The sequence below is a fragment of the Callospermophilus lateralis genome, chromosome 15 (assembly GCF_048772815.1).
Source record: "Callospermophilus lateralis isolate mCalLat2 chromosome 15, mCalLat2.hap1, whole genome shotgun sequence".
Lineage (NCBI taxonomy): Eukaryota > Metazoa > Chordata > Mammalia > Rodentia > Sciuridae > Callospermophilus > Callospermophilus lateralis.
In genome coordinates, this window is record NC_135319.1 from 75,959,705 (window position 1) to 75,984,017 (window position 24,313).

The window sequence follows — 24,313 nt, forward strand, 5'->3', positions numbered from 1 at the left end:
CAGACTGACCTGAGGAGGCAAGAATAAAGGGGTGCTGACAGTTTCAGTTCTCCAGTGGAACCCCTTTTATTTTGCAGCCTAGGTCTCCACATGTGCCCGTGTTAGAGGTTTATTAGCTTACCTGGTCACCGCTTTGTAAGCCTGGGGTGAGAGTGGCCTTACCTGTTGTCCCAGCCTCCCTGGATGTCAACACAATTGCCCTTCAACAATTCCTGTGCCTGCAGAGATGGAGCGATACTGATTTGGGGGACACTGGGAGGGGTGGGGTGAAGGCCTCAGCAGCCCATCCCCCCAGGACGAGCCTGAAGACTTGCCAAGCGTTCCTGTGTGTGGAGTTTTTCTGGCGGTGAAAACGCTCTTAATTATAGCGCTTTGGTTCTAATTAGCAGTCATCAGCCCAGCCTCATGTGATTAAGCAGTCCAAGGGACAATTCCCAATCACACAGTTGCAAGGGACAGAATTACAGGGACTCTCTGAGGCATGCTGGGTTTCATTTCGTGTTTTTTTTTTTTTTTTTGGCTTGGCTCATGTTTTGCAGAAAACCCCAGGTATGTGGAAGTGAAATCGCGAGACCTGAGATCACCAGACTACTCTGAGGTGGAGCTGAAAGAGCCCCTGCTCCTGCCTTCCTGGGAGCCGGAGGATGTGTTCAGTGAACTCAGCATTCCTCTGGGTAGGTGAAATGCAGTCTTTCCTGAAATCCGACTCCAGGAAGTGACAGTTCCCTGTCTACCCCCCCCCCACCCACCCAGGGCTTTCTGTCATTTTTGTCCTTGCCGATTTTTTTTTTTTTTTTAAATGTCTGATGCCACAGCCCAGATGGGCAAAATGCTCCTTTAAGGTCTCTTGCGATTTCAGATGCCCGCAGTAGACCAGATACTCCACGGGACCAGGCCTGGACAGCACTGTTCTCCCTGTCAGAGAATGCTCTATTCTTGACCTCCAGAGAGGCTAAATCCAGCCCCTGTTCAGGCAGGGAGTAGAGGCCCAGCGGCCTCCACATAATCAACAGAAATGAAACTCCTCTGCTGCTATCTTCTCCTTGTCCCTGACCTTCCCAGAATACTGCTACAGTTTTTCTCTTTGAAGGACCAGCCTGTCTGAGGCATTCAGTGACGCTGACTAGACTGTGACTGGGGCAGAGTAGATAGATGGTTGATAAAGGAGCTTTGAACACAAAGAGGCCTAGGTCCCTGTCCTTCCTGTTCCATTTACGGGTGACGGTGTGCCTTCAGACAAGTCATACCCTCCTGAGCCTGAGTTTTGTCACCTGTAACATGGAATCGGACCTGATCGGTAATTTTTCAAGGGTGGAAAGGGGGACAGGGCAGGAAGAAGTGTGATAATAGAACCACCTAGGACACTTTTTTTAAAAGGGAGAATTAGGCAGCGTCTCAGGATAAGAGGAACGGTACTGTTAAAAAGTTCCCTGGGCCAAGCATGGTGGGGATGCACACTGGTAATCCTGGTAACTTGGGAGGTGAAGGCAGGAGGATCACAAACTGGAGTCCGGCCTCGGCAACTTTAGCAAGAAGCTGTCTCCAAATAATAAATAAAAAGGGCTGGGGACTCTGTGATAGAGTGCCCTTGGGTTCAATCCACAGCGGGGAGAAAAAAATAAGGAGGAAAGAAAGAAAAAGAAAGTTCCCTGAGTTCCCTGATGCCACCATGACTCACTCCAGCCTCATCATCCTTGTTTGAGTCTTCGCATGGACTCTGGCAGGCTGGAAAGCAACAGGATGGAGGAACACCAGCTGCTTAGAGGAAGAGCTTGGGAAGATGTCAGTGGGAAAGCATCACAAGGAAGCTCCATGAGCCCATGGCATCCATGACCACAGGGGACCACTCATCTGGGTGGGGGCTCACCCCTTCCACCCAAGTTCCTCCTTTTTTTTCTTCTCCTTTAAAAAGAAACAAAAGAGCTTTCACTGATTCTTTCTGCCAAGTGTACTGTCCACTCGTGAAGAATTAGATTTTTCTTTTATTTTTTTTTTTAAGGGATTAATTTGTAGCACAGCATCTCCCAAGGCAGAAACTTTAAAAAAAAAAAAAAAAAAAAAGACATTAGAATGAATCATGATGATGCTCCTAGATATTTTAAGCCTGGACAAACCATTGCCAAGCCTGCCTCTCAGAGGCCACGGTCCACTCAGCCATTCAGTCAGTCCACACTGGCACCCCGACACTGTACCGGGCACGGTGGGGCAACCCATCGAGGGTGTACCCCAAGTCTTGTGTCATCCAAGAACTTGAAATTCAATTGACACAAGCAAAAATTTAAAGGTAAATTCTTCTACCTTGTATTATTGTTTTTTTTCATTACAGAAATTGTGAAAGATTATTGAAACTCATTCAAACAATGAGAACCACATGAAGTCAGTGTCCAAGGCCTTAGCTCATCTCCCCGGCCTCTCCCCACCCTGCAGGCAGCCACTGTCAGGCCCACGGATAGTTTTTCTCGCATCAAAATAGGATCATGCTATTCACATCATGTTCCATGATTTGCTGTCTTCACTGAACAGTGGGTCTCAGAGATGTCTTTGTGCGGTACACAGAGAACACATGCTTTTTAACGGCTGCAAATATTCCATCTTAAAAACCTGTGCCGCAAATTGTTGATTTTTTCCTCCACTGGTGAGCGTTTAGGTTGTCTTCCATGTTTTTTTTTTTTTTTTTCTTTCCATGATGAAACGCTGTCATCGCTGTTTTGATTGTCATTGCTCACCCTATAGACAGCGTTCCAATCCTTGGCATGTAATATTTCACTTAAACTGTTCACAACACCTGTGAGGCAGGTGATGTCTCTATCCCTACTTTACAGTTCAGGAACCTGGGATGCAGACTCACAAAACTAACGATTGGCAAAGACTGGAGTCAGGATTCAAATTCTAGAACCCCGTTCTCACCTCTTTCCCTGTTGCCCTCCAGATGTGCTTGTTTGGTCACCTTTGAATGGCTGCCAACACTGCTGTGGGACTGGGTGCTAGCAGCCGGCAGGGAGCTGTGGGCCATCTGTATTTGCATTTAAAATTTTTATAATTGTTACAAAATTGCACTTCAAAAAGATGATATCAGTTTTCACTCACCTTGAAGGAGAGTTCCTATTCCCCACCTCCTTGCCGACTTTGGTGTTTTTAGCTTGCAATCCTGGCCAGCCTGTTACGGGAAAAATGATACCCCATTTTTCAAAATTGTTACATTGAGGTATAATTGACATACAATGGAGTACACATATTTAAAGGTGCAGTGTGATGGGTTTTGACACGTATATGTACCTGTGAGACCATCGCCACAATCAAGGTACTGGACATGTTCATCACCCCCAAACTTCCTGAGATTCCCTATAATCCCTCCCCCTGCCCCCCCACCTCAGTCCCCAGGCAGCTACTGATTTGCTTTCTGACACTAAATATTTGTTTGCATTTTCTAGAGTTTTATATAAAGGAAACCCTATAGTATATTGTAGGTTTGCCCAACTGCTTCTATTTCCCCTAATAAGAAGATACATCTCTGGGGAGGAGCGTATTGATAGTTTGTTTCTTTTTGTTGTTGAGGAAAACTGCCTTCCGGATGTGGATACATCACATTCTGTTGATTCATTTACTTAGTTTGGGTTGTTTTTCGGTTTAGACAGATTGTCTTCAGTTAGCTTAGAGGCCCCATAGCTCATTAGAACCGACATGATTCTATTTTTCTGTGATTAAGAGGTGAGAAAACTGAAGTCCGGAGACTTTCTCAGGTTCATACAGCAAGTTCAACTTCAAACTCAGGATGCCTGCTCTCTGACCACCCTGCCCTCCTGTCCTCCAAAGGGGCAAGTGTTATCTCTAACACAGAATCATTTCAGGCAACAACAGTGCAGTGTTCAAAAGGCAGTTTCTGTGCAGAAGTTAAGAGCACAGACTGTGGCGTCTGGTTCCCAGGGTTCAGATCCCCCCTCTACCACCTAATGGCTGAGTGACAAAGAGTAACTCATGTCACCTCCGCTTGGGTTTCTTCCCCTATAAATCACAGTAATAGAAACCTGCCACGTAGAGTTATTTTGAGCACTGAAGGAACGGATCCTCGTGAGGGCTTGGTGCCTGCCAGTAGGAGGTACTTACTAAGGGTTATCTATTGTGACTGTTTATTCATGAAATAGTCTTTGAGACCTACTGTGCTTCCTACCTACTGGGGTTGTGAACCCTTCGCCCTCCAAGACTGGTCCCTGCTTGCAGAGAGATTTCCAGGGAGGTGACATCATTTTCGGATTTTGTCTCTGAGAAGAGTAGGGAGGTGGAATGAGGGGGTGCCAAGGACTAGGCACCCCACTGGGAGGAAAGGGAGGTCAGTCCTGTTGCCAGACGCTGGGGCAGGCGCGGCTGGGGCGGGCGCTGCTCTTGTGATTGAGGCTGGCTCTGTGTGACCCCAGGCAGACGAAGCCTGCCAAGGCCTGCTCTTCCCAGGACCCAAGAGCACTGCGGATAAAAGTGAGCTTCCCCTCCCTGCACACCAGGCTTCCTAGGATGGCAGAGTCATAATTACCCTGCCAGGAGCTATTATTAGAAGGCAAAGGCAGCTTTAATGATGGTACTTAACAGAGGCTGAAAACTGGGAGGACTGAGTGACTCCAGAGCACGTTGGGGCCACAGCCGTGTTTCTGGGGTGCTGGCCACTCCATGAGCCCACATTCTAGAGGCCCCTTGAAGCAGTGGTATGGCCACATGGTGCCTGCATCATTCCCACTTAATCTGAGTGGACCACCAGTCTTTGGGGGATTCTCCCGCCCTAGCTTCTCTTTCCCTGTCCTTGGACTGTGATCCAACCTACTGGGCAGGGCAGAGAAGAAAGTTGATACAAACTGTAGATCCAGTTCTCTAGGTGGCTTTGGGGAAGGGTGGGGGCAGGCAAGAGGGCCAGTAATTAGGCACTTGTCTTCTGTGAAGAAATAGTTAACATGTGTTTCCAAACGAATACAGGAAAACTGACAGGTGCTTCCCATGGCATCATATGTGGTCTGATTATTCCTATTTTACAGATAAGGAAACCAAGCTCAGAGAGGTTAATTAATGTGCCCAAGGTCACACAGCGTAGGTAAAAGAGCTAGGCTTATCTGACTCTAAATGCCTATTTTCTCCACTGTACTGTGGTTTCTTCCAAGTCTCCCCTCGCCCGCCTTTTGGCAATGGAAGCCTTTGTTGAAGTGAAATCTCACCCAGAACCCCATAGATGATAGCTGGGCAGCTCAGATTGCAAGACACAGCAGCTGCCAGCTCAGTTCTTGCTTCAGGCTCTGTGGGAACTCCTGAGGCAGCTGCACCCCTTCTGGGGGTCTCAAGACAGAGAGGCTTGGCCAGGGCCTACAGTGGAAACTCCAGGGCTCTGCTCCAGGCCACCCTGTTGGCCTGCAGGGTCTGGTGTGAGACAGAGGATGGGACTGATCAAAGTCCTCTGTCCGTGGATTGTGTGGGCCCTGAGGAGCAGCCAGCCCAAGACTGTTGTAGGTGGCCCTGGGGGCAGGAGGCGGGCCTTGGCTAAAGCTCTTCCCCAGCAACAGCAGGAGCTTATTTGTGAGGTGGAGGGGACAGCTGGCCCAGGAAAGGCCACATGTCCTTCTGCAGTCAGGGTTGGGGGAAGGAGAAGGGGAAGGACATTCAGCCCCCTCTGGGCAGCTGGACCTGAGGGACACCTGCTCAGGACTGCTGCCGACTCGGAGGGCTCTGCCGGCCAGCCACGTGGCAGTGAGAGAAAACCCAGGCTGAGGAGGCCGCAGGGCCCAAACCACAGCGCAGTCACGGTCAAGGCAGGCCTCGGCAGCCAGGGGCCTCCTGGGTTCTCTCCCTCTCTCCTCTTCTCTGTCAGGGCTGTCCCTTAGCACTAATAAGTGGACTGAGATGGGAAAAGTTCTAATTACAAGTCCAGGCTGCTTCTCTATGACAGGTCTCCTAGGCGCTTAGCTCAGAGGAGGAAAGTGAGGGGGGCGCCTGGGGTTGTGGTCAGGAGTAGACTCGGGGCCCTCATGAGTGGGAGCTTGTCCTTTCCCTCCCTGTAAGGAGAAGCTGTGTTCCTCTCTCCTTCTGCCCGGCGTGCCTGATCTCTTGGCTCTGCCTTCCTTAGCAGAGGAGCCGTGATATCTGCTCACACATAGAGCATGTCCCCCAACCCCCAGGTGGGACCTGAGGGCCTGAGCCTTAGCCCCTGGTTTCCTGCTTGTCACAGTCCTTACACCTGCTGTCTTGATGGAGCTTCTGCAGCACAGGGCACGGGGTGTGTGTTCTTCTGACCCTAATTTTCAGGAGAGGAAACTGGGCCCCAGGTTCAGCTAACGTGTCCCAATTTGCATAGACTCTGTCTGGCCTAGACCCTCTCAGACCCTAGACCCTCTTCATTCCCCTGACCAAGTCTTCAAGAGGGAAACCACGACCTCCAAACACCTTCACAGAAGCTGGACTAGCCACCATCGCTTCAAAAATGAATCCTTTGACTGTGACACTGTCACTTCACTGTGGTTGGGGTGTGTGTATGGGGGGCGGGGTGTCTTTTGTATCAAAAAGCCTCCCAGAATTCCAGGACTTACATTTTTAAAAATCACAAAGGAAATGCTGTTAACTGATGGATCAGATATAAAGATGGGAGGAAGGTGGTAAAATGTGTAAGATACACTTGTTGGCGGAAAAGGGAGGATACAGGATTGCATGTAGGGTATGATTAAAACTATGGAAGGAAGGAAGGAAGGAAGGAAGGAAGGAAGGAAGGAAGGAAGGAAGAAAGGAAGGGAAGGAGGGAGGGAGGGAGGAAGGAAGGAAGGAAGAAGGGAGGGAGGAAGGGAGGGAGGAAGGGAGGGAGGGAGGAAGGAAGGAAGGAAGAAGGGAGGGAGGGAGGGAGGAAGGAAGGAAGGAAGGAAGGAAGGGAAAAAGGCTCTACGTGGAGATAAATCAAATGAAAGGAAACTGGGTTGGAGTGATTTGGGGTGATCTTTTTTTTCCCTTCACTTTTAATTATTTAAGCATTTTTCTTTAATGAACATATTTCTGAAATAAACAAAATTGAGAGAATTTTTTTCAGAATCCTGGTCACAATAGCTTCAGAGAAGGGTATAGTGTAGAGAAATGAAATCCCAAAGCAATGAAATATCAGAAATGTCCTTCCTCCATCTTTCCCTGAAAGCAAGTTGGTGTAGGAGAGTCTTCCTGGCTTCCCAGAGGCAGGAAGCAGAGCATGTGATTGCTAAGCACTCGCCACCTCCTGAGAAGCACAGCCCTTACCTCCACAGCACCCCCACCCCCACCCCATGAAGGAAGCAGGGGCTGCCTCTCTGTGACTGTTTTGCAAATGAGGCGGCTGAGGTAAGGCTTGGAGAAGCCAGGGAACCAGCCAAAGTCAACACCAAGTGAGGTGGAGCTCCGAGCTCTGGGTTCCCCTGGTGGCTGACAAGTCCATGGGGCCTCCCACCACTTTCCTAACACCTGCCTGTTCCTCCCCATCCTCCCTCAGGTGTGGAGTTTGTGGTTCCCAGGACTGGATTTTATTGCAAGCTGTGTGGGCTGTTCTACACAAGCGAGGAGGCGGCGAAGGTGAGCCACTGTCGCAGTGCTGTCCACTACAGGAACTTACAGGTAACCACCAGCCTTCCTTGCTCGGCACTCTCTGGGATTCACCATTCTCTGAGCTCAGGCCAGGCATGCAGAGTCTCCGGCCTTGCTTGCCCCTGACTGTCGCTCCCACCCACGAGGCATACCCAAGGCACAGAGACTTGCTTTCCCTAGGCAGGCCCTTCAGGTCTGCTTCCATGAGTTTCTATGTCCTCCTCCCATGTGGATAACCCCTGACGACACCAGGCCATGGCACCCGGTGGCTCCCAGAGCATCCGTCTCACCTTTAGTACTTACATCTTTTGTTTGGGCCTGCTTTTTAAATAGCTGCCTCCCCAGCTAGACAGAATAGCTTGAGTCTCCTGGCCCAAGGCTGGCGCTGACCTCTTCCCACCAGACCTGGTAGTTCCAGCTACACCTGGACTGACCATAAGGTGTCCCAAAATCAATGAACTATGGTGGTATGTTTCTGTTTCTCTTCCGCTGTGCAGGTAGCCCTCTTTGCTAGAATGAAAAACATGATTGTGTTCCAGTTAATGTTCATCCAGATAGCCAGTAATTATTACAGGCAGATTATGTACCAGACACTGGAGCTACAGCCACAAAAATCCCTGTCCTCAAGGGGCTTCCATTTTAGTGTAGGAGACAAACAACAAATTAAAATAAATATGGATATTGTATATGAAAAGATTACATATGAAAATATACTATATACCAAATTTCATCCAATTGAATCTGCCATCATTTGTGAGACACTGTTTTTGTGTATGTGTGTGGTACTAGGAGTTGAACACAGGGCCTCGAGCATACCAAGCACACACTTTACCCTTGAGCTACATCCTCAGCCCCAAGACACCACTTTTTGATATCAACTAGAAAAAGCTATACTGCGAATTCAAAAAGCTATATACGACTCCATCAACTGTAAAAGGCATTGTGATGTCAGAGATGTTAACGTATTTTAAAAAATCAATGAACTATGGTGGTGTGTTCTATAATGTAGACCTACCTAATATAGATTATGTTTGAATGGGGATTTCATGATTAACTTCTAGTGCAGGCTAGGTTTTAGCAACTGAACAGATAGGTATGAACATCTCAAGGAACTTCCCATTTTTATATAAGCAGCAAGTTGTGGTTTACTCTATAAGCTCAGCTCAAAAAGTTCCCATAGTATCTGTGCCCTAATTCCAAGTCCCATAGCATCTGCACCCTAATTCCAAACCAAGCATTACTATTTCAGTTAAATTGTTAGAGTGGCTTATCTGGTTGTACTTCACCAGGGATGTGAACAGGAATTTCCTGGGCAATATTTTTGAAAGTATATGTACTAGGTCAGATATTGAGTAGAGTTAAGGACAGGGAGTGGACAGGAATATATAATTTGAGAAATTTCCCCAGACAATTGGAATATGCATCTTGTGTTAAGAAACTCAGCTGGGCATGGTGATGCATGCCTGTAATCCCAGAAAATCAGGAGCCTGAGGCAGGAGGATCGAAAGTTAGAGGCCAGTCTCAGCCACTTAGCAAGACCCTGTCTCAAAATTAAGGAAAAAAAAAAAAAAAGGACTAGGGATGTAGTTCAGGTAAAGTGCCCTTGGGTTCAATCCCTAGTACCAAAAAATAAAAAGATTCAAAAAACCTCAGATGTGAGTTGACTCTCATTTTATAACAAGGATACAGGCTCATAGAGAAGCCTATGATTTGTCAAAGGCCAGGCAGATAGTAAGTGACTGGGCCTAGATTGCCTGATTCTTAGTCACTTTCCTCTTTTTACTGTATTAACTGGGCTTGCAAATAGAGACATGTAACTTCACGGCCTGAGTCAGCATTTGTAAATCACTATCGTTGGCTGTGCCCAAACTCAGGCCACTTAAGCCTCTTGATTTCCCTCTGGAGAGCAGAGCAGCTGCTCTGACCAAGGCAGCCACAGGTCCCACCTCTCCTGGGAGGTAGGGGGATAAAGCCTGAGTTGGCCAGAGAAGGGGGTTCACGCTGGGATCCACAGAGCCCACTGAGGACAGTCATCCAGTCTGAAGATATCATTGCCCTCTTCCCAACACAGTGAGACTTATGAAATGGCAGGGCTGGAAGGGTCCTGGAGATCATCTGGTCCTGGTTTTCCCAAACCTCAGTCTGTGTCCCAGCTGGCATCTTTAAAAAGTGCATCTCCTTGGACCTCCCTGTCCCCTGCCTTCTCATTGCCTCTAGGCTGGGCTCAAGAATTTGCATTTTAAACAATCTTTCCAGCCAGTTCTGATACCTTGATGGGAGAATCTTATTTTATCCTGCATTCCCAGGTACCAAGCAGTTCGAGGTCATTGTCATTCAGAGAGTTCAGATTTGCCAGGGCCTATTTTTGTTTTGTTGTTTTGTTTTTGTTGTTTGTTTGTTTTGTTTTGTTTGCAGGGCAGTAGACCATGCTGTGTTCTGGGCCTCTGTGCCAAACCCCAGGCACCCTCCCCTCCCTTAGCTAGCCAGAACCACTCCTGTGGTCCCCAGCCGCCCGGTGCAGACATTGGCTAAGCCCCTCATGCAGACCAACCACAGTTCAGGTTTCCTTGGAGCATCTGTCAGGAGCTGGAAGCCTCCACCGGAGTCCTCCCGGGTAGGGTTTCTGTCAGTGGCCTTTATAGAATGTCTCTGTCCGTACAGCTCCACCTGTCCCACTCCAAATTACACGTGTGAATAGTGAAGAATTCAGACCCAAGCAGCAGGTGCTTGCTGACACCTAAGTCAGGCAACTTGTAAAGTTAACACCCATCAGGAGGCCTTGAGGTAGGGCCGGATCACGCTTGGAGCAGAGAGCAGGGGGAAGGAGCCTCCATGCCCTCCAAGGCACCCCTGCTATGCCCCACTCCCGGCACTGCGAGAATCCACCCAGAGTGATGTGGAACCACAGGTGGAAGCTGCACTCGACAGAAAGTGGACATGGGCGTGGCTCCAGGACTCGGAGAGGAGCAGGCCCATACTCGTTGCACTCCATTGGCCACCTCCCCTTCCTGGCTGAAGCAGAGGAGAAACCAGGCTCCCCAGCAGCAAAACCAGGCCCACAGACACCTGCAGTAGCCTCTGTCCCTGTCAGGCTGCACCCACCTCCAAAAGCCACAGTCTCATCCCAGGGGAAGGGGTGAGGAAAAACTATTGCTTCCACTTAACAGATTAAGTGGAACCTGAGGCTGAGAGAAGATGAGGGACTTCCCCAAATCCTTGGCACCCCTAATGAGAAAGATTGATATTCCCGAGCGCTCACTCTGTGCCTGGCACCATGCCAAATGCTTCGTGTTGCCTCTCGTGGACTTCACAGCAGTCCTGCGCCAGGTCCCCACTGTTACCTTCACTTCACACGTGTCAGGGATATTCAGTCACTGACCTGCTGAGAGCCAGGATTTGAACGTAGGTCACCAGATGGCAGAGCCTTTAACATTTAACCTCTGTGCTGGACCAACCCTTTCTGACCCCTAGTCTAGAGCTCTTTCCAAAGTCCTTGCTGTGCCCTGACACAGTCAGAGGACCCAGCTGGGGTCCCAGGCCTCTCCTGGTCCTGTGTCTCTGCATGGACTCCAGAACCAGCAACCCCAGCTGGTTCTTGGTGTTTGGCCAGAGCATTAGCTGTGAGCACTTTGTGAGCCATGGACGCAACCCCCAGGCGCAGAGCAGACAGGCCCATTTCAATCCATCATGGACCTCCAGGAGTGTGTATAAGCCAGGCAGGCAGAAAGAGCTTGGCACCAGATCAGGGTGGCAGTGGTTTGTATCTACACTGTGTACTCTTTCCACGAGAGATTCATATTATTTGCAAACTGACATAACGGGGTCCTGTAGCCCCACAAGCAACTGGCAACAGGAGAGGGTGGCCCACTCACTGGGCCCAGGCTCACCCCTTCCTCTCCTCCCTCCTCAGGTCACCACTGACATCTCCCTGCCTCTTTTGTCCCTCTTTCCTCATCGTAGAAATACTTGTCCCAGCTGGCCGAGGAGGGCCTGAAGGAGACAGAGGGGGCAGGCAGCCCCAGGCCTGAGGACAGCGGAATCGTGCCGCACTTTGAAAGGAAGAGGCTCTGATGTTGCTGCTGCTGCTGCTGCTGCTGCTGCTGCTGCTGCTGGAAGGTAGAAGAGGAGGCCTGCAGAGGCTGGGCCTCCCCGATAGGACTAAAGCAGAGAGGAAGTAAAACCAGGCAGTGCACGCTGCCTGAGACTCATTAACAACCCCTAAAGTGTTTCCATGAGCCAAGGCACCCTCAACTCTCTCCCTCTGGACCCCAGTTTCTCTCTCACAATCGTTCAATTTGCTTTTCTCTCTGCCTCTTGCTCCCTCCCCCATCTCCTTCCTCCTGTGCCAAGAATCATTTCCTTTTCATAAAATCCAACTTCTCAGGGATTTTCAGAGTGTTTAAATTCTTAATGGGATATAACAGGTCAGGCCAGACCGAGTCATGCAAGGAACAGGTTTAATGGAAACCCTGGGTCAGGAGAGTTCTTTCTGGGAATCTGCAGCAGGAGTCTCAGCCTGGCATCTCTGTGTCCCTTGGGTGTCCTGTGTGGGGGAGCTCAGTCCTGAGAGGGGCCACTGGAGAGAATCAGTTGACAGCAGCAGAGAGTGGCTTCATTAACTGCTCCTTTCAGCTGAACCCCACTTTTTTGAAAAGTCCCTATTATAAATAGCTCTTTCTCCTCACAGTTATTCTAGAAATCCATCAGATTGAAATGCCTTAAAGTAAAATCAGCTTGATTTTATGAAGAAAAGAGCCCTGCCTGGTTGAAGCTCTGATAAATTCTGAAGTTATATCCTACCTCTCAATTTCAGAGATTGTCAGGATTTGTTCTATTCTGGACAGTGATTCTGGTATAGATTCATTTTTCACTAAAAACGAGGACAGGAGTGTCTTTTCCCTTCAGCTGGAACAGCAAACTGACGTGGGCTCTGGTTGGACGCTGGCCTCTGCCATGCGGCATTGGCAGGAGAGATGCCAAAACCAGGAACCGGCATCTGTCCTTGATCACCCTGGGTGCCCGCCCTCAGGGGGTCCAGGGACCTCACAAGTGGGGAGGTTTCAAAATGATCCCTCTGTGGCGGGGAGCTAAGAGAAGGCCACAGGACTGAAGAGTGGCTTGAGGTTTGCCAGGTATTTCTAGGTGGGTCCTTTCCAGCTGGGCAGAAGATGGAGTGCTGCTCCGGGCTGACCAGATGTGCAGACTCTGATGTCAAAACGTTACGCAGAACAGAAGAGCCCTTGTTCCCAATGGGGTCAGTGCCTTCGGGCCCCAGATGGGATGCAGGGTCTCAGCCTGATATTCCAGTGGAAGGATTTAGGACAAACTGCTGGAATAAATGAGGCTCTGCTAATGCCACGAGTGGAGCCCAGGAAGAAGAGAGCCAGTGCCCTTTCCAGGAGATGAGTTACTCCCCTGAAGGCGCCTCCGCGGCTTAGTGCCCTGGGTGGGGACAAGGAAGATGGATGTCTGTCCCCTGGGAGCTTCCTGTTGTTTCTGTTCCTCCATGTGGGCAGAAACTGCGCAGGGATTATGTGGGGTTTATTTTCCCCCTTATTCTGCACCTTCTGTCTTCTGCACTAATGCAAGAAAGGTAGAAAGATGATCTAGTTCAACACTGACATGTGATCAATGAGGAAACCGAGGTACAGAAGAAACAAATGTAAAAATGGAAGCCGATCACACATAAACCTTGAGGCACGCAGTCCCTGGGTGAAGAGAGGAGTGAAGGCACTTACCAGAGGAAAAGAGACCAGTTTGGACAGGAGTGGTGAGGAGAGGTTGGAAGAAGCAAGAAACCAGAGCCCAGCAGCAGGCCTAGGAGGCCTCAGGAACGTTGGAATCTCAAATAGAAAAGACCCTGAAGGCTATGGCTCAGCCCAGACTGTACCCCTGGCTCACCCCACAGGTTTTAATCCAGCATTCTGAACACCAGCCATTTCTCAGAAAACTGTTGATCCTGTGTGTCTTTATTCCCACTGAAGAGGATTCTGGGAGAAGCAGTTTGGCCCCTTCACTGAATCTTGCTGGGAAGAGCCTACCTCCTCCATCACAAGCTAGAGATGAGCATTGTTATTAGAGGAACTGGAGCTTTATCCCCAGAAATCAGGAGCAGACCTCATTAAATCTCCTGGCCCTCCACCCCTGCAGTGTCCCTGTGGAAATCCCTATGGTAGGTCCCCGTACAATGCAATGGCTCCCTTTGTGGTAGACTGACCTTCATATTGGAAAGTTGGGGACAACCCCCGAGAGAGAGAGAGAGAGAGAGGAGAGTCTGTCTCTGCATTCAATTAGAACCTTCAGTTTAAAATCATCTGAGATCACACACACACACACACACACACACACACACACACACGTATTTATTTCTATTTATTTTTATACAGTTCCATTGGGATGGCCTGTCACAGACCCTATAATTTGCACTTTTTATTCCTATGTATGTCACATAAAATGCAGTATATGAAAGGCAGCCAGGAAAATAATGATTTCTTTTGTAAAGCATTTCTTCAGTGTTTTTGTCAACCATTTCAAAGTGTCTCCCCAAAAGGGTGGCTCAAAAGAGGTTGCTACCTTGAGCAACAGATTCATTTGTGTCCTGGGTTAATACAACCGAAGACCCGGGTCATTATCTTTTCACTGTTAACACCTGAAATAAAATACATTCAGACAATACTCCCAAAGGATTTGGTGAACTTGATGTTGGTGTGAGCAGCAGCTGTCAATATCAGGGTTTCCCATTCTTGGACAGTCCGAGGTAGTGATCTGTTAGATTATACTTGAACTGGACCAGAGTTTATTTTGTGAGTTGATGAGAAAAAAGAAAAACACTAGTTAATTTAAGTTTGAACTTGTAAAGTATTGAAATTTGTTGAGTGTCTTATAAATTGTCACCATTTTTCCTGATTTGTATAACTGACCGCAATGTGTTTGTTTTTACAAAAGGGGGAAAAGATTTTTAATAAAGAGAATTTGAAAGCTTATAAGTGAGTGTCCATATGTCATGCAGGGGTCCTTCAGCATTTGGCTGTGGGTAGCTTACTCAGCTCAAAGGTTGGGATCTGGTCCCTCTCTGATTCATGAATATTTAAAGTCTTGAACAAAGAGAACAAAACAGTTTCCATTTAGACTTCTGGTTAGGAAACCAGAGAGAATAAGAGATTCTCAGGGGCGAGGCTCTGGGGAATGAGCCTGAAGAAGCGAGAGGCTGCTGTCCCTTTTAGAGCTCAGGCAAACAATCTCTTGGCCTCTTACAAACCCCTAGCTTTGCTCCCCAGTGCACCCCAGCCTTCCGGTGACTGAACCCAGCTGTCCTGCACAATAATCAGGCCATCTCTGGTAGTTCCATGTACCATGAAAATGAAGATCTGATGGCCAGTACTGTAGTGGACATAGCAGGGCCAACAGAGGCCACATCCTGCCACTGTTAGCCCTGTGACTTTCTAAGGCCTGCTTTCTTAAGTGCATAAAAGGCAATGACATTACTCCCCTCCAAGGTTAGATAGTTAGTGTGAGAGCATTTGATACCCTGTAAAGCACCCAATCTCATCTTCCTTTTCAACTTGTGCTCTGTACATCAATCCTCCACATTTCAGGAGTTCTTAAGCTCTTTCTCAATCATTTCATTTCTCTCTTTCTCTCTCTCTCTCTCTCTCTCTCTCTCTCTCTCTCTCTCTCTCTCTCTCTTTGGTACCAGGGGTTGAACTCAGGGGCACTCAACCACTGAGCCACATCCCCAGCCCTATTTTGTATTTTATTTAGAGACAGGGTCTCACTGAGTTGCTTAGCACCTTGCTTTTGCTGAGGCTGGCTTTAAACTCATGATCCTCCTGCCTTAGCCTCTCAAGCCACTAGGATTATAGGCATGCACCACCGTGCCCAGCTCAACCATTTCTTTCAGCACAATAAGGCCAATCTGATGGACTCCATTGGCCAGTCCTTCAAATGACCTAGATCCTTCTCTAGGCTTTTCCTTGAGCGCCCCTGAGTTCGTAGGAAGGGGCTGGGCAGATGGACCCAGAGGGCAGAGTGGGGCTTACTGTAATTGTTGAGAGCAGATTGCTGACCTGAAGAAAGTTCCTGTTGAACCTGTTGCTCCACCCCCACCCCTGCCTCATCTCCACCCCATGGCCACCATCCTCTGGCAGAGCTCATCCCTCCAGTTCTCAGCCAAAGAAGCATTCTTCCCTGCAGCTGCTGTCTGTCCCTAAGCTGGCAGAAGCAGGGAATGGGCCTAGAGCTCACGCTGCTGCCCTAAGTTTGGGCTCCAGGACGCCCCCAGTGCCTCATTGCAACCTGTTTGTTTTTCTAGGTGGCACAATTCTGGAGAGCACCAGCCACACTGGACTCTAGCAATAATGGCCACTGGAGTTGGGCAGTGTGGAGGCCCTGCCTGCACCCCTCCCCGAGTTGAAGTCATTCCCCATCCCTGGGTGTTCCTATCTGCTCTCTGATCCTGTGGGCCCTACAGCGTGGTTCTGAGCCAGTCCCCTGGGGTGAAGCCCTGACACAACCCCCGCTCCATGTTTCCACACCTCGCCCCGGAAGTCAGCTCCAGACTGCCCCTGCCTCTGTCATGGCCTAGACACTGGAGTTGCTGCTTACAGTGCCCCACTAGGTCAGGCTACTTGAATACAAACCTTGGCCCTATCTGGCTCGAGACCTGTTACCTTTCGAATAATAGTAAATATAGACTCTCCTCCTAGGTGGTGGTAGGAATCTGGGCTCATGCTTTAGAATCACCTGGAAAACGTGTAAGAAATACAGATTCTTGGCCCTCTTCTGTGAAGATTCTAGTCATGGGAAGGGCCCAGATGTGTGCATTTTAGCAGGGGTGATTTTTGGGGTGATTCAGTGCAGGTAGAGTTCTCTGATCACACTGTGAACAATGCTACCCTAGATGTCAAGCAGGGATTTCCCCAGAAACTCCTAGAATAGAAGGGGCATTTATTTTACTGGTTGAGGGGTGCAGGAGACCATATGAATGGAGACCATTCAAGGTTGAGGGAATTCTAGTATAAAAAAGGCTTGATACAGTGGGTGTAGGGGTAGAAAAAGGAGATCAGCCAGCCTTTGGCAGATGGAGATGGTGGGAGCTGGCAGAGAAGGAGGGGATGGTCATGAGACTGGGTTTGGGGCATGTGGCAGGATGTTTTTAGTTATTGCACTTAGGAAAAGCCAGTCTTCAGTGCACTCTTTGTCTGTGATAATGACTGAAAGCATGGAGGTCCTTAGGAAGATTCCTGGAGATCTGATGGGATCTCTGCCTCTGCAGACAGAGAACTGCTCAGAGCCCACAATCCTCTGGAGAGACTGCAGTGACAGGAAACAGTAGCATGGCCAGAGCCATGTCACTGCATCACGGGACCTTAAGGTTCACTTGCATTTTTCTTTCCTGCCCTCCATGAGCTACTGTGAGGACCAGCATTAGCCCTGCTGATTGGGCCCGTCCATGTACCATACCCAGTGTGTACTCTGCAGGGACAGTCTCCCTTGAGCTCTTGTCAATGCCAAGAGGCAGGTGCTGCTATTCTTCCCATTTCATAGCAGGGGAAATTGAGGCTTAGAGAGAGATGGAGTGGTTTGCAAAGGGTCAGACAGGCCATCAGAAGCAGAGTTGGATTCAAACCCAGGTCTATGCCCAGAGCAGTAATGCAGGCCTATAATCTTAACAGCTCAGGAGGCTGAGGCAGGAGGATCACAAATTCAAGGCTGTCCTCAGCAACTTAGTGAGACCTATCCCAAAATAAAGCACATTAAAATAAGGTGGGGGGGCTGGGGATATAGCTCAGTGGTAGAACACCCTTGGATTTAACTCCCAGTACAGCAAAATAAAATAAAAAATGAAAAACCCAGGTGTACTCAACAACTCAAACCATGCTGTCCACCACTATTCTCACCTGCCTGTCTAGGCCAGGGGCTTTCCTTTGTTCCTGCATCTCCCAACAGCCACTAACCTCTGGGTGTACCAAGAGCATCCTAATTTAGCTATACTTCAAAGAACCTGTGACAGACATCATACTTATTAAATTCTAGAAACTGAACTCCCCAATACCTTCTCTCCCAAGAAAGTAGATGGAGAAAGACCTTCAACCACAAGAGAAATAGGAAAAAATACCAAAGGGGAACAAAGAAACACTGTTTCTTCTTACTCTTACTCTGGAGATTATGCCTGGGGAGCAGGGTACCTGGGGAAAAGAGGAAGGAGAGACCCCAGGGACCGCTCAACTTCCTCCTGCTTCAGGTAGGGGAAAAAAAGGAAAACACTCCCATGTCTGCTCTCTGAGGATTTGGGGGTAGAGGGGTGTGATCAAAAGGGGATTTCCCAAAACCCCAGAATGCCAGCTAATAGTTTTCACTTTTGACCTTCCTGTGTGAAACTTGATTGTTTTTTACCTGCCATCTCTTCCTTCCAAGGAAATGAGATGATAAATCAGATTAAGCTAACAGAAAACTTTTAGATAAGACTGGAAGAAGTTTGGAGGTGGCAAGTATATAATCTCCATGGGCTGATAGTATAGTGACAAGTAGGTACGAGATGTGAGCTTCAGGCAAAAAGAGGAAGCATGCCCTCTCTCATGGCTCTCTTGTTAGAATGAAGTAGCATTCCAGTTTATCTGAGGAGATTGTTCTTCCTGACTCTGTGTTCTAGAAGAATTTTGTGGGATGGTATACGATATGGGCAGAGGCACTGAGACACTAATGATTTCAAAAAATCCTTAGGCAGCTGACAGTCCAACTTTGGAGAAAAGCACAGTGGAGATGCCTGGTGGGGAGGGGAGGGAATTGGGATGGTTCCTTGTCTGTGGGAGGAGGTGGCTGATGTCAGGGTAACACCTCTCAGTGTCCAAAGCTCATCTGAGAGTCTATACCGAGTTTGTGTGCTTGCTTGTTTTGTTCTCAACCCCCTTTTCAAATCTCTCCTGTTGATTGACTAAACTTCTGGGAACCAATGTCCTTAGAACAAGGGCGAGGCTACTGTATCCCCCCACTCCGGACTGCCCTATCCTGCCATATCAGAGAGCTCAGTTAGGGGAGAGGGTGCAAGGGGAAGGGACCCTGCCTATCTACGTCCTGGGGGGAAAAAAATTCTCTAGCATTTACTCTTGGGTCCCCTCCACGTCACACCTCTGCTGTGAAGGATGACAGCAGCCAAGAGGGAACCTAGCCTGAGAAGTTCTGCCTCCCCCAGGTCAGCCTGGGAACTGCCTCTCACACCTGGCTGATAAGGTGTGGCAGGGGGAGGAGATATGCAGAGGGCACCCCTGCTTTCCCATGAGGCCTCTCATCCTTTCTGTCTGCAAGCCTAGGAAGGAGAGAGCTTTCTGGTTTAGGCATAGGCCACTGCAGGCAATCAGGACCCTGGAGTTCCTGGGACAAATCTACCATGAACTCTCCCTGATGCAGGGGCAATATCTATCTCCAGCCACCTCAGTCTTCCCATCTGCATTCGATAAGTGCTCTGTGCTTGCCTGAGGTTGTTGGAGCTGAAGAAACACAGCAGAGGAGACTCACTGTTCATCACAAGTAAAGCTGGGATGGTCACTACCCTAAGCTCTCTATAACCCCAGTAATATGGGCCGCAGCATGTGGGGAACATGGTCCTTATGACCATCCTCCAACCCTCAACTGAAGTCTGCCATCAGGAGCACTCAAATGGCTCTGTGGAGCAGGCTTAGTCAGGGGCTGCTCTCTCCATCTCGGCCTCATATGCCTTAGGTTGGCTGTCAGCACCCCCATCTCCATCCCCCTCCCTGCCAGCCTCTGTCTGTGGCTCAGTCCTGCTCATGTTTCCTGGTCCCCAAACAGGCCCTTTCTCAGTTCCTTGGTTTTGCACGTGGGTTTCCCACTGCTTGGAATGTCCTTCCCCTTTCTCACTACTTGGAAACTATGACTTAGTGTTCTATAATGCTACCTTCTTTATGAAGCCTTCTTTGACCTTCTGTGGCCTCCTCCAGTTGTTCCTGCTCTCCGCTGTGTCCTGGGGCCCTCTGTACCCCTTCCATGGACATGAGCACAGAGGCTCCTATTTTATAGCTCTTATCATGTTGCCTTATGGTCTGTTTACAGGTTTGCCTCATTCAGTAGTCACTGAGTCCACAAGGGCAGGGAGTGTGTCCTGCTTCACTGTGCTCACCACAGGGCCAGGAGCAGTGAATGTTAGCTGAAGAACTGAACAGTCCCCTCACCCATCCTTGGGACTGGTTGGAGTTTCAGGAGCCTGAGTCCCAGGTCTCCGCCCAGTCACCAGGTACCATGAGGACTGACTCAGGGGGCGGGTTGCAGGAGCTGGAGCAGTCCAGGGAGCAGGGCCACCCTACCACCTCCTGTCTTGCCCCTGCCTATCTCTCCCTCCCCAGGTCCCCCAACCCAGTGTTGGGAGTTGGCTCAGACATTTGGCTTCAAACTAAGCCTTTTAATAGTTAGATTCTTCTGCAGCCTCAGAGCTAGGCTTCCCCTGTAGGCCTCATCTCTCTGTGCCCCCAGAGGCATCCCTTCCCCAAGTCAGTCTGTCCTCACTCGGCATCCCCACCTAGCCAGGCCCACCCAGTTCTCCAGGACCTTCCCAGGCAGAGCTGGGAACAAAATAGGTTTATGACAGTTGTGTCAACACTGGGTGGATGGCCTTGGTTCACCCTGCACCTTGGAAACCACACCTGCCTGCCTGTTGCCCACACAGACCCAGGGGCTGCAGGAAGGCTCCTGGCATCCTCTTCTAGAATCTAGAAGGCACTAGGGAGGGAAAAGGGGATGGGACCACTAAGTGGATGAGCCCTGGAAGAGAGAGACCTTGGTCTAGATTAATTGGGATGGCCAGGTGATTAATAATTAAACCTGACCTGTTTCCAGCATCACACAGCCTGCAGCCAGAGATCAGCAGAGAGCAGAGGCCTAAAAGGAGCCTCCAAAGCTCAGAAGGGCACAGATTTGAAAGCCAAAAGGGAAATAGGACTCTTATAACTCAGGGCCTTCTCCCCCTCTACCTTAGCTCTACAAATACTCCCAAAGAAAGCCTTTCCCCATTTTTCCCAGAGGTTCTGATCTCTGAGCTGCCTTGGATGGTTTCTATGGTGCAGCCAAGCTTGGCGGGTCTGCTCTGGGTTAGGATTTGCAGATCAGACAGGACTTCTGCAGCACTTGGGTTGACGCAGGATTCCCTTCTGAGCTGCTGAGCACAGCCACACCCCTTCTTTATACTCACACCACCCAGCATCTAGCAGAAGGGCAGGGCACATTCAGTGTGCCTTGTACTGGATTCTTTCCTGATGCTGGCACAGGAACTACGTTCACTTTACAGTGGTGGGAGCTGGTCACCCAGTCTATAGCCCACTCACATCATCAGGGCCTCCAAAGTTCTCCTAAAGGTCCTTCTCCAGTCACAAGACCCCTGAGATCCCAGCTGGCCCCTGGACACCTTGGAAGTTGAGGACCCAAACTCCAGGGTGCAGCTAGGTGACAGATTGGGGCTCCCTCTCTTACCTCCTCTACAGACTCATCCTCTCAGCTTTTCCCTTGTCTTTTCACATCCTGGGGAAGCATGATCTCCCCAGAGGCCACATTCCTGCCTGCTTTCCCTCCTTCCAGCTCCAAGTGCCCCTAGAGTTACAATGCTTCTTCCTCCGGGGAGGCCACTCTTTTCACATGTTGTCTGCCTTTTGTGACTAGATTTATTTGGGGGAGTAGGGATAGAGTGAGGCTCAGCCCCTCTGGTGCCCTGGCCTCAAGCCAGCCAAGCTAACAAGGCCCTTCTGCTCTGGGACAAGACCACCCCCCCTCCTCCAAGCTCTGGGCAGCCATTTTTCCCATTTGGGCCAGCCTAGCGAGAGCACAGGAGTCAGGTTTCCATCCTGCCTCTTCCTCTGATTTGCTGGGAAACCCGATGCTGCCACCTCCCTCTCCGTTTCCTGGGCATCTTCATCCCTGGAAAAGAGGCAATCATCCTGGCCCTGCCTTCCTCCCTTCTGGTGTGATATGAGGGAGCAGAGAAAGGCTGTGGCCTATTGTTTAAGCACATGCACGTGCACGTGTGTTTGTGCCCATGGGCATGTGTGTGAGTGTGCACGCGTGCATGGAGAGCAGCCGTCACAGTTGGAGATTTTATCATGTGAGCCTTCTCGGGATGTCCCTCATAGATAACACTCCCTGTCCATCTGGGCCTTGCTGCAGAGGGTGCCTCCACCTCCAGCTTCCTGTTATCCTCGCTCAAGGCGTAACTGCTATTCCTGTGGGAGTATTCAATGCCTCTTTCCCTCCCACCTTCCTTGCTAAAGAACATTCTACCTGCCCAAGTGTCTCCTTCTCTTTCTTTCCTGTTAAGTAGAGCAGGCCACCATCAGGGTGGGAGAAGAACCAGAGGAGCTGGGCTGGGAGATGTCCATTAAAGATGGCAGAAACAGACTCCCAGAAAGACATGGGAAGAGAGGGAGTGACAATAGGAGGGAGAGGAAGAAAGATCTCCTACCTCTGGATAAGACTGTAGGGAGGATTTCATGAGTTTTGGTGGAGAATGAAGGGGCAGGGATACAGAGAGACACTTTGGGGCACCCTTCAGGTTTTAAAGAAACAGAAATAGGCATTGCTGTGGATCACAAATCTGATATCACTTCATGTTCTTTGAGGGATCCAAATAATATTTTTCATCTAATCAAGGAGCATCAATTGCAAATCTCATCTTTATAATTTGGACAATTAAGGGAAAAAATAACACTGTCAATCAAACCTTAACATATGACTCATTTATTCGATGCATCCTGGTTTCATCAATGTTAAAATGTGAAAAAAAATCATTGTATGCATTAAAATGTGTGAAGACAGTACTTTCAGTTTAGATTCTTTAAGATGCAACAATGATCTGGGCCTGGACTGTGTGGGGCTCTTAAATTGATTCTCACTGATATATATCAATCTCTTCTCCCCACCCGTTTTCACTGTGTAACTCTGACAATGCTTGCTCTATGTGTGGTCATGTAGGAGGGACTCTTTTACTCAATTAAATTGTATGGAGACAGCCACATTTTCTAAAAAACTGTATCCAACTCTCTCCAAAAGTCTTCACAGATTTTTTTTTTTCATTTTAATGACAATCTGAGCCAATGGATAGAAAAATAGGCTCATATTCATCCTCCTACTCATCCCCCACACTCACACCACCGTCTGGACATCTGGTTGGTCACAATGATTTGGTTTCAGTCCCCCTGTGTATGTTTGGGTTTATGATGATATTGGTGCCAATAATGTATCAATTGCTCTGAGTATCCCAGGCTCATGAGAAAAGTATAGAGGAAACAGCACACAAAGAATGCATTTGTGTATGCAGTAGTGGGAGCGGTTTGCTGTGGTTCTAAGAAAGAAATGTGGTACAAATAGAGATCATGGGGACAGATCAGACTGCCTAACGGGAAGAAAGGAGATTTTGTGGCAGAACCTCCAAAGACTATCATCATTTAAGGGATTTTAAAGGAATCTAAGAAGAAGTAGTCAGTAAATCAGGAGAAAACCTGTGAAAGTATGACATCAAGGAAACCCAAGAGAGTATTTCAAGAGAGAGGAGTTTGGGTTACTACAGTAGAAAGCTCCCAGAAAGTCAAATTAGTTGAGTGCCTCAGTGATTTTGAATGTAAGAGAGTTGAAGATTCAGAGTTTTAAATGGTAAAAGTGAGAAAGCTTAGACAGGTGGAAATGCATTTGAGGGGATGCCATTCTCAAACTAGAGTGCTTGAGCCTGGAGCAGTGATGTCCCTTCCTAATCCCAGTTTCAGGAGGCTGAGGCAGGAGAATTGCAGATTGGGCCCGCCATAGCAATTTAGCAAGACCCTCAGTAACTTAGTGAGACCTTGTCTCAAATTTTTAAAAAAGGACTTGGGGATATAGCTCAGTGGTACAGTGACCACGGGTTCAATCCCCAGTACTAAAATACTGCTACTATTACTATTACTACTACTTACTACTACTACTACTACTACTAATACTAATACTACTACTAATAATACTGGTGCTGCTGCTGTACCTGGTATGTCATAACTCATTTTTATCAACTGATGGATGGTCTAGACAGTCATTCTCATTCCCAGCTCCGACTTCTGAATCCCCCTCCATCCACCTCTTAAGACTCACTGGGTTCCAATTCCTGAATCAAGTCTGACCCAGATAGGAAACGGAAACCTTCATACCTCACCATCCTTGAAAGGAGTCATAGAAGAGAGTGTCTACCCCTGTGAGCGCGCGCACACACACACACACACACACACACACACACACACACACACAGTCTGACCCAACCAGGGGTCTGGTGGTTGGCTCTGTTTGCAGGGCTGAGTTAAAATGCTGCCAAACTGGTTCCAGAAGCTGGTGCCCTCAGGGGCAGGCTTCTGCCTGAGAACCTTCTTCTTAGCCTTAATCCACTTTCCTACCTAGTTCTGGTCTCAGGGCCGTCCCTATTCCGAGCTCTTATTATTGACTTTTCTTACCCTAATGATCCACATATCATTTGTTTTTGCCTGTGCAGTATTTCTTTAATCGTCTTCCTGTGAGAAAAATCACTGCTTCCTACAGGAACCCAGTCCCTCTGACTGGAATATAATGATCTGTCTCATCCTTCTCAGACAGGTGCTAACGGGATCTAGATCTGATCAGAGTATTTATCCTCTTAGCCACAGTGATTGATTCAGGGAGAGGAGCATGGCCCAAATGGGCTGCCCAAAGTCTTCCCCATTATTCTACAAGAACCATTAAAAAAAAAAAAAAAACA

General features: G+C 48.8%; 1 protein-coding gene across 2 annotated transcripts in view; it reads left to right on the forward strand.

Annotated features, from left to right (window-relative positions):
• Positions 1-14,453, forward strand: part of Rbm20 (RNA binding motif protein 20) — a 187,626-nt gene extending 173,173 nt beyond the window's left edge. The window contains exons 12-14 of one of the 2 annotated variants that reach the window (XM_076834170.1): positions 540-674; positions 7,475-7,596; positions 11,527-14,453. In XM_076834170.1, the coding sequence (XP_076690285.1) occupies positions 540-674; positions 7,475-7,596; positions 11,527-11,637 (368 nt within the window). In that variant the 3' untranslated portion in view covers positions 11,638-14,453. The remainder of the gene's footprint in view (positions 1-539; positions 675-7,474; positions 7,597-11,526) is intronic. The other variant, XM_076834171.1, reaches the window with a different exon arrangement.
• The last annotated feature ends 9,860 nt before the right edge of the window (positions 14,454-24,313 follow it).